The sequence below is a fragment of the Haemaphysalis longicornis genome, unplaced genomic scaffold, assembly GCF_048455015.1.
Source record: "Haemaphysalis longicornis isolate Haplotype H1 unplaced genomic scaffold, Haemaphysalis longicornis Haplotype H1 scaffold_12, whole genome shotgun sequence".
Taxonomy (NCBI): domain Eukaryota; kingdom Metazoa; phylum Arthropoda; class Arachnida; order Ixodida; family Ixodidae; genus Haemaphysalis; species Haemaphysalis longicornis.
Genome location: NW_027526225.1, coordinates 78,728,657 through 78,742,161, shown reverse-complemented (window position 1 = coordinate 78,742,161; position 13,505 = coordinate 78,728,657). Strand labels below are relative to the sequence as shown.

The 13,505-nt window shown below is 47.0% G+C and overlaps 1 protein-coding gene across 2 annotated transcripts in view; it reads right to left on the bottom strand.

Annotated features, from left to right (window-relative positions):
* LOC144162836 (inactive pancreatic lipase-related protein 1-like) overlaps positions 1-13,505 on the bottom strand; it is a 107,174-nt gene that overhangs the window by 38,645 nt on the left and 55,024 nt on the right. For both annotated transcript variants that reach the window (XM_077693518.1, XM_077693519.1), the window contains exon 3: positions 5,620-5,766. In XM_077693518.1, coding sequence (XP_077549644.1) covers positions 5,620-5,766 — 147 coding nt within the window. The remainder of the gene's footprint in view (positions 1-5,619; positions 5,767-13,505) is intronic.

Here is a 13,505-nt window from a genome sequence, read left to right as displayed (position 1 = left end):
AAAGGGGTCGTGAAGAGAAAATGCATTTGCTTTTGCTTAATTTTGTCTGCTTGAACGACCTTTTAAGAACATAAATTCCAAATATTTTCACAATTCATCGCTTCTGGAATTTAGGAGGCGCCGTTGAAATTCTCGTTCAGAAGTTTCACGTTCGCGCAACTCACATTAGAGGCTACGTGAGACACGTCGGCAAACTTGTGCAAGAATATCGGCTAGCAAAACGACAGTTTAGACTCGTGGAAAACAGCGTAAACGGTTTACGAATTCCCAGTTTAGATTAAACGTGGTTACTTCTGCCTGCGCCACTCGCCGGTGTTGTTGACTGAAAGTTCGACCATGTTGATCAGTCCTATCAGAGATCAGACGTCTCCCGTTCATTTGCAGGGCGAGTTTCATCATGGCGCCGATGTTGTAGCTTTATCTGACCCTTTGCAAGCCCGCTCTATGCCGACATATTGTGCAGACGAGGGAGAACTGTGATTGGCTGCTTACTGACTTACTGAAACGTCACTTCACGAGTTGAGGAGGAAAGCCACGGTGAAACCGTAACTGCATTTATTTACCTATTTGCCGATATGGGATGACGAAACGGGTATGCATTGTTTGTTTATCAAGGTTCCACGGTTATAAGCGCGCACAACACAGTTTTTTTTTTAATCTCTTCACGACCCCTTTAAGCAGCTCGCGCGGGTGGGACTCGGACAGCCAGGCAGGGCTTAACTTCCGTCGCATGTTTTCCCAACTCCAAGCTTGTAACTAACGTATTGCGATCCGTGGTGCTGCAAATATAGTAAACTCTGGTAATAACGAAAGCCTTAGAACAGAAAACAGACTTCGTTATAAGCGATACTTCGTTCAAAGAGCGAATGGTTTATTTTCTCGTGCGGTACAGTCGGTAACATTAAAAGGTTTGAATTAAGCGGGAATTCAAACAAAGCGATTATATTATAACGGGAGTTTGCCCCAACTGTCTTACGTTCCGCTTACAGGTGTAGTAGGGTCACTAAATAAAGGCTTTTATAGTATCGGCACTCTTTTCTCTCATTGTTATGTGCCGCCAGGATTTTCTTTGGTCGGTTGGCAACACGTAATATTTGTCTACATATGGGCGCAGCCATTTTGTTTCTGGGCGCCTCTCCTCTCCTCTCCTCTCCTCTCCTCTCCTCTCCTCTCCTCTCCTCTCCTCTCCTCTCTCTCTCGCTCTGCTGCGCGGACGCTAGAGCGGCCGGTCACACTCTTCCCGTCACAACTGGCGGCGGTTTTGTTGGGAGAAATGGCAACACTGCGAGCCAGAAACAAAATGGACCCCAGTCGCTTCCGGGAGCACGAAGTGGCGGTACTCTTAAGCGCAGCTTATTTAGTGACGTTAGGTGCTGCGCTGTCGAATCCGGACTTGTTCCTCTGCCGTCAGACGTATTAAAATTGCCCCGAGGAAAATAAAGTTGAACTTTCATATGGCTTCCCTTTCAAGATTCACGCTTCCGTCGTCGCAGATTGGCACAGTCGTGCAAGACGGACACCGACATGCGGTGGTTGCATACGAACGCAATGCTTCCAGTTCTAGTATAGTTGGCATCGCAGAGGGAACACGCGCGCAACGATTGTGGCGGCGTTTCCTTATGTAATGCATAGAGCTCTGCGGCAAATACACTGGTCGCTCCTACGGTTCCCTATGCTAAGTACAGACATCGACTTCTGAGCTTCCCCGGATGTGGACAGCGTCCAACGGTGAATCCGTGCGTGTTGAAGTATAGTTTGCACGCGGAGTGCGTGTAAGCTCTACAGGGAGTGCGCGTACACGATTTCCTTGTAGCGTCCTTTCCGAGCAAAGAAAACAAATTGAGATTCGGGAAAAAAACTTTAGCGGGTCGTTTTTCCGTGAAACAAGTTAACCGCACTTGCAGTTGCGTCAAATTTGTCCAAGGTTCTCGAACACCTATTTGTCACGCACTCGAATAAGCTTGAACCGCAACAGACCGAGATAAGCCAAGCCTAGCGATTAATGTACTTCACTCAATGCCAGTAGGGTTACATTAAAACCTTTTTGTTTTCACCAGCCATCGAAGATTACGATAGAAACTCTTTCTGTAAAAGGAAGGGAAAGCGTTATCACGAATTAATAGCGTTATCATTCAGATGCCAGAGAAACAAGTGAGATCTGGAACAAGTGCGGAGTTATCGAAGAATAAACGAGGAGTTTAGAGAGCAGCGAGAGTGTAAAATGCAAAGGTGCGCTCTTAGACTATTCCGCGGAGAGACTATTCTCCTTTTCTGTTAATTGCACTCCAGTCCTTGAAGTCGCGGCTTCGATATCTACAGGAGAAATCTGTACGCCTGGCAGTGTCGCCCACCGCCGTTTCCAGTTATACAGGCCCTCGTTGCTCGATTCAACCACACCCCTATTCTGGGTGTAGACATTTGAGCACAGAACAGAGAAATGACTTCTGTCTCAGCCAGCAGCGATCGCTCAACTCTAAATGGGCGTGCCCTCCTTGGTTCTCGGCATATTTCCTCGTAGAATAGCTTGATTGATTGATTGATTGATTGATCGACATGCGTTTATTTCATGTAATGTCACCCTGTGACAGTTTTGTGTAAAATGTGAAAAAGCAAACACGCTAACGGAGGGGATGTTCAGGAATTAAGGGAAGTGGTGTTCTTGGGAAGAATTTCGTAGATAATTGATTTGGCCCGTCGACGTGGCTCAAAATGGCCTCAAAAGAAGGCAACAGGTTCGCAGGTTCTCTCTTTTTAACGGTGGTGTCGGTTCAGTCTTGGTGGTAGCGCTGTAGCTGTCATTTTTACGTTAATCTAGCGTTAGGGTTAGGAAACCGATGCAATAGCCTGAGTGTACACAGTACATAGTTGAAGAAACTGGTGATCGCCGACTGGAGGTTTATTTAAAAAGGTTAAAAAAAAACCGTTTCGTATTCCACACGGAAGCCTTGTTCACTCATGTAATGAAGGAATGAGGGAACAGGGCTTTCGTATGGTAGCCGAAACATCTTTTTACCTTTTTAAATAAACCTTTGGTCGGCGATCACCAGTTTCTTCAATTACGCATCTTTTACCCGACCAGACGAGATTTCGTCGAATCCTAGATTTCAGTGTACACCGTAGTTTTCCTGCTTAAACCTGGTGTTTCCTCCGAACCGATTCGAACTTTATTCCGAAGCGAAATTGAACTTTACTCCGAACCGAACTTGAACCTTTCTCCAAACTGAGCTGAACTTTTTTTCAAACCAAATTAAAATTTTTTCTAAGCCCAGATATAAACGAACTGAGTTCGGACGTTTAGATCACAAATTTGTGATCAGATTCGGGGTGACTAGATTCATCACGTATAGATCACGCGAAAGTTGGTCAGGGGGTCAGTTCATCTTAGAACGTGGTGACGACGGTTTGCATGTGTCATCATGTCTCTGAACTTAGATGTTTTGATAGTGACAGACCGACAGACATGAGGGTTAAACACACAAACGAACAAACTAAGGTCTAGGGAGAAACGTTCCGACGCAATGAGTCAAGGACGGTGTTGACTTGGCGCCGAGCATGGCTTTGAGACTACCCAGGGGCGGCGGCCTTCTCCCTGGCAGGGAAGGCGACGATGGGAGCGAAGCAAACATTACAACATCCGCTGGGCCGGCGTTAAAAGAGGGGCTCGGCTTTCGTCCGCTTCTTTGCACGTTTCTCACTCCACAAGAGCGGGGTGTGCTTGAACGTCCTTCGAACGAGAACGTTCGACGCGGCGGCGGGCGAAAGCGATGTTCGAACTCGCCTTCCGAAGACCTTGGAGAGCTTTGAGGTTACGGACGTTCAGCCAACGCGTGTTTGTATTCGCGAAGGGCCCTCCAACCGACAGGTAGATGAATGAGAAAGCGATGGCTGCTTGTCTCACCGCCGTTTGTTTAGTTTTTGGTTTTGTCTATTCACTTCTTACTTCTTTGGTGGTCATTGTCAAGGACAAAACAAAGTCGAAAGCGAAGAACGCGGAGAACTGTTTTGCGAACGTGCGTGTAGGCAGGTTCGGGGCTGGGTTTGGTTGGAATGCTCGAATGATGAATTATAGCCTTGGTGAAAGCTGAAGTTGTTTAATTCATTAAGCTTCCACTGACACTTCAGCACGGAATTTTTTATTCTTGGCAGGAGTTTTTCGTTAATAATACCGGCATGACGCACTTCACTCTTAATAAAAAAGGTCGTAAAAAGGTAGTAACGGCCGTATTTACTAACTCCTTACGAACCTTACTACTCCGCGGTTTTGTACGTAGGCTCTGGCACTAACAACTGCATGGTTAGTAAATTAACTGAGTGTAGGAAGTGGTAGCACTAGATTAAGGTCGTGCTTATGACTAGGTTGTGCATGGCCAGTTAGTAAACGCATGTAGCTCAGAAAAGTGCTATAGCTGGGACTTTACTAGTGGGGGTAGTGGTGCTTCCTGCCTGCTTCGGTTAGTAATTTTAACTGGGACAAGTAAGTTGTTAGTATTCCATTAGTGAATGCTCCGACCTTTTTTTTAAGAGTGTTGTATTTTTTTCGAATGCGGCAGAAAAAAAAGGGGGAGGAATGTCAACAAGAAACATAAAACAAGAAAATTGGTGTCAGTTGCTAAGCAAAGGGAGCGCACTTATTTTCCAAGAAGTACTTAGAGGTATGAGGCACATACCGCAAAGTGTGCGTGCGTATGCATGAGATCCTAGAAACACTTAGAAGGTGCATCTAATTGCCGAAAACGTGCTGCGTTAGCTCCGGAAAACAAGTCCGTCAAGGTTACAACGCATTCCTCGCAGTTCAAAGGCGTGGCGGTCGTTTTTTGCGCATGAGAACCACGCTCCGTGAGGGTGGTGTGCCTGAGGATTTCACCATCGCAGTAGAGTGCCAAATTATTCCCGCTTGTGACGAAGTATTCACTAATAAAAAAAAGAGGCGAGACCAAAGGCCGCGACGTCCGGGTGATGAGGTGATGTTCTATTTTACAAGATGGCGACTAGACGAAGACGAATCAGCTCGAGCGTGAGCTGCTCGCGCGCGAATACGGGCACCGATGATGATGAACTCATCGGTGCAGCGATGATGATGATCTATAAAGTTTTAACATTCACTATAACAAAGCCAGTTCCTGTCGCGAGGGCTGTGCTTTACAGCGAGGGTTTACTGCGCCTTCGAAAAGCTTCCGACAAACAATAGTGATATTAGAAAAAACAAATAAAGTTATGACGTCACTGTGACGTCACTATGACGTCACAGAATCTTGTTTGTGCGATTGGCAGCCGTCGGCCAACGCCATCTCAACAAGTGGGTCCTCTGTTGCAGTTTGATCGTACACTTGAATTCTAACGAGCAGTTCGCACACTCATAACTGTTTCGATCGCTGACCCACATCACGTTACTCCTGCCAATATTACTTCACTGCAGCGTGAAATTTGAATGTTTTTAAATGTTTCTTTCGTTTCCTCAGCAAAAAAGCGTGTCTTGTGGCTAGAATGGAGCTGGGTGAGTTACCAAGAGCTAGTAAATTCTTTCAAATTATATATAGAGGGCTATTTTGTATTCATGGTGCCGTCGAGAGTAGGCGCCCCACGTTGGGCGCCAATTGTGTGCAAGGGGGGAATTCTCACCTGGATGTGCATGATCATGTCGGCGACCAGAGCTCCGACCATGCGCGCGTTAGCCACGGCCTGCGTGTACGGAGGCTGCGCCGCCTGGCCCCAGTCGACCACGATCACGTTGTAGTTGTCCTTGGTCAGCAGCTCGGTGGACATGTCCTGCGAGAAAGGAAACGAGTAAACGGATGATATCCCCCTGGTCCCCTTGAGCTGCGCAAACAAGGCGTACACAAGCCGAGCGAAAGAAAAGTTATAATTAAGAGCGAGGAAGGATTGTACACCAGCTTTCAGTCCTGTTACACTGAAGGTCATGCACTGAAAGCAGGGTTTGGGCGGTGCCAGTTAGCCGAAAGCGCTCCCGGCCGGTAAAGGTATACATCAGCCGCCTTCTGCGGGGCGTGCAATGTTTGCGCCTTCACTCTCCCATCGTCACGCACCAGTGCACACTTTAACTGCATGGTGCGAACTGTAGCTGTTGTTGCGTGCGTTGTTTATTGGCGTACGGCTGGCTGTTTTGCCAAAGAACGCCAAAGAGCAGGGTTTTAATGGTCACTTCATATTAGTTACAAGTTTTCATGTATGAGTTGTTTGTGCAATGGCTGAACGAAAAAAAAAACACATGGTGTAAAGGACAGTGAACTGCAAACTAAGATTGAAGTATAGGACCATTTTGCAAAAAAAAAAAAAAAAACAGTGATAGTAACTGGGCATGTACTTGAGCAGCTGTCTAATCAACTACCTAAGATTGAAGTTCTTAAAAACAAAGATGCACCCCTAAGGATCGTGCTGGTCGAACACGATAGCTTTCTCGTGAGGGATTTCTTGGCTGTCGTCTGAGTTTAGACTTTGACTCGCAGGCGGTTCGGAGTTTTGATCGCAGCGGCTTTGACTTTGACCCTTTGCCATTTGGTTTCGCAGAAGAAAGCTTCGCGTTCAACCATTTTCGCCGTTAGGCGGAGGGGTGCATCATTTTTATGCCTAATTTTCTGCGTCCACGCACCCCTGTCTAAATCCAACCTGCTCCGAGCGTGCGGGAATGGCGTAATCGGATAGACGGCGGTTTCATAACGCGACGGACCCAGGTTCGATTCCGGCCATGAGAAGCGTTTTTTTTTTCTTTCACTTCGCCCACAATAGTCATCACCGTCAGAGAAAGTTGGCTTTCGTGCGGTGCGTTTTCGATCCGACGTACCCCATCAGTGAGACATAGATAGCTTCGCTTTAAAAATGGATTTGTGCAAGAAGACCGAAGATCTTGGGTCAACTGAGCCAATTCTTCAAGGCCTTCGTTACGCAATGACAGGTGGTAATTATGGGCGGTATGGGAAGGTCTTTAAAGACTCGATGCAAAATGAGTAGTCTACATCATGTTAATGAACAAACAAGCGTTCAGCTGCAATCAAGTGTGATGCATTTAACCAGGTACTGCCCGACGTATTTTAGGGCAAATTGTAACCGCGACCTTTTCATCAGCCTTAGATGCTTCCAAAGCGTGCTTACTTTCGGTTTCTGCTGCGGTGGATCAGCTGTGACGCGTAACTTCCCATACAGACCTGACCTGAGAGGGAACCGGGATAGAAAAGCCGAAGCATCTTTTTTTTCACGCATCTGCTTATCTTTCATTGGGCGTACGTTAACCGTATTGGTGCATGAAAGGGATGGATGATGTCAGTCAGCGCTTTTAGTACGCGAGGCTGGGCTGTTAGTCGGCATCAATCGTTTCTGGACTTATAGCAGCCGCGCACCCGTGATTCCACTCTCAGTTGAGTGCCCCTTCTCTGAACCCCCTCGACCAGGAGAGGGGCCGATGATGACATCGAAATTCACGTCGAAGGCTGATTTCTATGGACTCTCTTCGGGAAATTGAGCCAACTCCTTCAAAGTTGCTGAAACGCGTCCGTAGAGCACCATCGCTGCTGAAGGGGTGGTAGAATTGGCGGCGGGATTTTCGACGGCCAAGAAAACCGAACCATCAAGCCAAGTTCATGCTACGGCTGAAGATGAGAGACAGGGAACGTCTAGAAGACTGCAGGTTCGAAAACTTCGCGCGCCAAACCATGCACAAGCACCCGGAAGCTGTGCAAACGAGGCTTTCGTTGAAACGCTAAGTACCCCATTATATACCGCCAGCGGAAGAAGACCCCAAGACAACCCGCGTCAACTTCCCTGGCATCTACGAAGGGCAATGTTGATATCAATCGCACAGCACGATGTCGGCCACTTGAACAGTGGCGCATCTTAAGGGAGGGAGGGGAAGAGAGGTTGTAAACATCCTTGAGACTATAAACACACTGGGAGTCCTCGATCTACCAGTCCTGGACAGTCCGCGGGCAGTTCGAGGACTGCCTCCGGACCGGAAGTACCATATGAATACATGGAAAAATCGAGCGCCAGATGTGACATACGAATCTTGCGCGGCCAGCATACTTTTACCTGCGCAAACTTTGTAGTGAGCGGTGCAACCACCGTATTTTTTTTAGCCCTCAGGGCTGGACACAAATGGCAAGTACCGAAATAAGCCTTCTAATCTATTAACGTAGACAAAAACACGAGCAAATGCGTTTTATTTTCATTTGTGCACGCTCCAGATGAGTCAGCACTCCACCTGCAGAAGTATACATCTGTCACCTTAGAAATAGATATATTCGGAGGGTATTGCAGCAGGGTTTCTAGCGTTCAGACAGCGAAAATGACGACGACGAGTCAACGAGTCAACGTGTTAAGATGAAACAAGCCACTAATGTCGTCCGGAGAGAAAGGAAGATCATCCGGAGAACTTTCTTTTATGTGTTACGTTACGCCGATTGCCAGACTGCCAGAAATGAAAACCGAATCTATGATGTAGCTTTTAAAATGTAATAAAAACACTTAGTTTTGATTATGCTTATTTATCTGCGACTCTGCGCCCAGCGGAAAGATTCATGAATTTAAAGGCGCCATGAAGACACAATACAAGTTTGGTTCATTAGAAAAAACTACGTTGTCCTGATAACAATAATACAAATTTTAGCGTAAACTTCAAACACATAATGGATATATTAAAGAAAGCGTGTGAAGTAGTGGTGAATCCGCAGCCACTTTCCGGCAACTTTCGATGACGTCACAGAATCTTGTTTGTGCGATTGAAGGCGTCTGACCCATTGAAAAACACATGAGGCCTCTAGTTCCATTTGATCGCATCACTTCAATGTTAATGTGCAGTTAGCACACTGATAATTATGTTTTAGTGCCGGCCCTTATTACGTCACTGCTGCTTATAACACGTCACTGTAGCGCGAAATTTGAATTTTTTCGATACCTCTTGGGTTTTTTTTTTGTTAAAAACGTCGTTCGTTGCCGGCATTGATCTGAGTGAACTACTGAAGCCTAGCTCTTTCAAATTAAAAAAAAAAAGTTGTATTTTGTTTTCATGGCGTTTTTAAGCCTTCAAAATTTGCTAGATAAGTGGCGTCCGTACGCATCGGCAGCACGCAAATTAGTTGACGTGGTTTTGCGAGCTCTCTTCTCTAATCAGGAAGTCACCGTCGTGTATTAAAAGACGTGTATATAGAACGCGTATATAGCACGCCTGCAATCGACCATCTTTCCTGACTGGAAAGATGGTCGACTGCCGGTTGGTCGTTCACTTCCGTTTTTTTTCCCCTCCGTGTTCTGACCGAGGATCGGCCTCGAGCACACCATGCGCGCTTATACTACGAGTATGACAGCCGGGGAAATACGGGCTTGTCCTCAGGTGCGGCCGGTATCTCAACGAGGATATACTTCGCCCCACGGAATAAATAAATAAAAAAAAAAGGAACGTCACGCTTTCTTCTTCGTCCTTGTTTTCCTTGTCGATAGCGGCTAGTTGCAATACGCCTCGGTTACTATTCTCAGCCACAGGGCCCGGTGCAATAGAACAATCGGTCCTGTAGATCTTCGCAAACTTCTTTGTCGTATGAGCGGTCATTTTATCACTGGGCTGCGCTAGCGCCGACATAATTGGCGCAGACGACAGGATGATCAAACTGCTCATGCGCAGCAAACTCCAGACCGTGCCAATATGTTATCAAGTCCTAAAGAACAAAAATGTGTACGCTGACGTTACGCATGTGGCAGGTCTTGCCTTCTCTTCTGGGCGCGTCGTGGCGCACCCTACCCCCTGTATAGTTCCTCTATATCGAAGAACTCTATAGCTGTAGTGGACTGGCAAAACTTGGTTAATCTGGGGCGGTATTATCGTGTTTGTTTTGAAAACGTCCGTTTTGCGTCCGTTTTATTGTGACGTACTTCCAGCTGTAGGCGGGCTTTGGGTTGACTTTTGCACGACTGTTCTTGCAAACACATTTTAAACGACTAACCCTATTTTAAGTTATTTTTATGTGTTTATTGTTCCGCCTGCGAACCAACAGCAAGGCGACGATAAATCGTCTGCTCCCAATCGTCTGCTTCGAGAAGCCGCGGCTCATAGCTCCGCCGTGCCTGCATGGCGTCACATCCGGGTGTTCGCTTTTAGCCAATCAGGGGCGGTATTCTCGTGTTTTGTCCCTTTTGAAAACGTCCCTTTTGAGTCCCTTTCATCGTGACGTACTTCCTTTTAAGCAGTGGGCGTTGGCAGTAGGTTTGTTGCGCTTGCGTTACGTCACTTGCGGTTGTTTGCTTTTAGCCAATGAAGGCTCGCCAAAAGTGACACTTTTGAAAGGGACGCAAAAGGGACAAAACTCGAGAATACCGCCCCAGGTCTTGCTCGAAACGGACACTTTTGAAACGCACAAAAAACTGACAAAACACGAGAATACCGCCCCAGATCTGTATTGCGTGGTGTAGATCAAACCGATACTGCAGTCACTGACGTTTCCCTGCCATGAAACAGCTATCGCCCTCGACTAACGATGTGCCATTTTTAGACTCTCTATCGATTGCTTCATGCCTGTAGCATTGAAAGCGTGTTCCAGTTTGAGTCACTGCAAGGCGCGTGTAGCCTTGGGAACCGTACACCCTCTTTCACAACTCGTTGCACGCAGTACGTACCAAGACAATTGCTTTTTTTTTTATGCACGTCTACTGCATCCGGCCGCAGCGCCTTTTGTTAAGGAGCATAACACATTCCAACGTAACACTGATTTCTGATTGCACTTTAAGAAACCGCCTCTGCTTTCTTACCTTGGCACTTACGTTCTGTCCTGTTAACGACGTGGTATATATCCTCGTGGTATATATCCCAGTTAATATTGTTTCTTGGCCAAATTGTCAAAAAATATAGTATAGAGGGCAAGACACGGCGTATTACGTGAACCTAATTGTGTCCTCCCACTCATCAATTAGGTATACGGTTACTGGCGAAAAAAACTTTTGGCTTTGGATAGAACCAAACTGAAATTGACTCATAAAGCTGCGGTGGTCTGCCGAACGAAGCCTTCTGTCGCACAGTACAGAGACAAAAATATGAAAGTGAGGCAAGGCCTTTGGGATATTCCATATCATTACGTTTTTACGCGCCTTGCTCCACGTCAAGCGCTAGCAGCAGAAAGCCTTCGCCTGGTCGATGCGATGATAAATATATATTCCATGAGTCCCTATCTTCAAATAGGGAGGGCTAGAACATTGCACCTAAACTGAACCGAGCTTTTTATGAACAGGAAGGCTCGATAAGTGGCCTTGTATATCCTTGTCATGCGGATAGCGTTTGCGGCAGTTAAGTGCAGTCATAAATAACAGCGCTTACTAGCTGTTGACCCGCGGGGTAAACGGGGATTACCCTCGACCTCATGCTCGTTAGAGCAGCACATTAGTCAGCGCGGGTTACTTTTCCCTATAACGCGCAGCAAGTGATCCCGTGTCGCCCGTTTACACGGGCAAGAAGGTGTAACCGCCATAACTTGCACACATTTTATCACTTTGGTGCATGTTGCTGCTTTCATTAAAACACCCCATTAAGCTTTCAGACGCACGCTGCTTGAAAACTGCGCAGCCGCATTTGCAAAACGAAGTGCGAATTCGTCTGCGACAGTGTCGGACTACGGTGGCCGTTAACTGCGGTTATGTCAGGCAACCAAGGTTACACGTAACCGCAGTTGAGGCTTCCCGCGCGGTAGGAATATTAGCCCTTGGCGGAAAGGGAAAATACTTTCGGTGACAGCGTCGCCAGGTTGTCTGCGAGTGCCAAGAGCGCATGCGCACTTCCTTTTGGCCTGCTTAATTTATCGTCTGCGGCATGTACTGCTCCAACACAAACGCTGAGAAGTCCTCGGTTCGCGTTTATGAAAAACGCAACGACCGCCGACTTCCCCGTGGCACTAATTTTCGTCGTCACGCGTGCGAACCGTGTCAGTGTCGTGTCGTCTGCATGCTTCTGTCGTCTGCCGCCGCAACTCCGCAGCAGACGACGCTGTGGCGCGAGCCGGGAGGCCAGCAAAAATAAAAGGGCGCGCTGCACGCAAGGGCGCGCTGGCGCGAAGCCTTTTTGAAAAGACAGAGTCCCTTGGCACGTTCTCCGAGCGTTTCGCTTTCGAAACGAAACAACGGACTCGGCGAGTAATTACGCGCCGTGGCTTCGACTTAAGCGCCGCATTTGTTTGGCTCACGAGACCGCGGAATTCCCCTGGCTCCGACTTGGACGGTGGTAGCGCACGCTTGCGCAATCTTGTGCAATGCAGTAAGCACTCGTATGCGCAGACGATAATTTTTTCTTCGCAAAGGCCCGCTGCGCGGAAACACGGATTGAGTAAAAAAGGGCGTAATTCGGCACAATTTTCTCTTTTTTTGTAGGTAATTCTTTCCGAAGTATAACTCTGTGCCTCAGGGGAGAAGCTGTATTGAATACGAATTGCGAGTTTGCTCCCACATTTATTCGGTGAGCCAACCAATCCAATCCAGGAACTACACGCAACGCACGTATACTATACGTGCGTCGCGTGTAGTTCATAGGTTGGATTTTATGCGGAACACTGTTCCTCATAAAAGTTGAGAAAACCTGCCGCGTTCTTGTTCTGTCGCTAGGAACGAAGGCAGCGCATTAAGATTCGCTACAAAAGGCCGTTCAAAATGTATCTTGAAAGTGATCAGGAATTTCGTCCCATTTGACGTAAAACGAAGTAGCAGTAGGAAGTAGGAAGAACATGCCATAAGATTAACACTTGGTCAACTGAACGTGCACTGCAACGATAAGTGCGAATTCTTACCAAGATGGCTGGCTACGACATACTGTACAACATGAAACAAACAAACAAAAAAACGACGTACTATACTTCCATTTTTTGTAAGCCCTTCTCACTTTGGCAGTGCCCAAAATAGCTTAAACTTCTAGGCTAATGTTTCCAGCCTGCGGTAGGATTCTGGAGAACGCCGTAAGTGGAAGATACCGGCATAGTTTAAGTCACCTGGCTTTTAGCGGGGTCGTAGCGGGGTCGTACAAAAACGCTTTTTGGTCTTTCGCGGGGTTTGTGGTGTTGCGGAGGATAATATACTAATCGGCCGGGAGTAGAAGACTTCGGCGAAGATGCTCCGGCAATCTAAACCCGTACCTCTGTTCTAAGCCCGCAGCCGTATGCTAAATCAGGAGCTCTATACTATGATATAGTCATAGCAGAGGCAATGCGGGCGCGTGACCAGTGTTTCGTAATTCAACATTACTTCCGCCGTGTATTGCTTTGAAGCTGAGTATTTCGCAGTCATATGTAGTGCGCTTAGCAGGGAATGCAAAATCTTCTTTTATGTTTAATATCACGTTTGAACAACGGTTGTATCACTATTTATGGGGACGAAAGCCATATGATGTAGCTCTGAAAGCCGCAACCATTGGTGATTATGTACACAAAATTACTAAATGTGTACGCGGAGTCATGTAGCTAGGGTAGAATATAAGGCAAGATCTAGCGGCATGCAACATATCGCCTCGAAAGAAGTATTCTACTATAGGT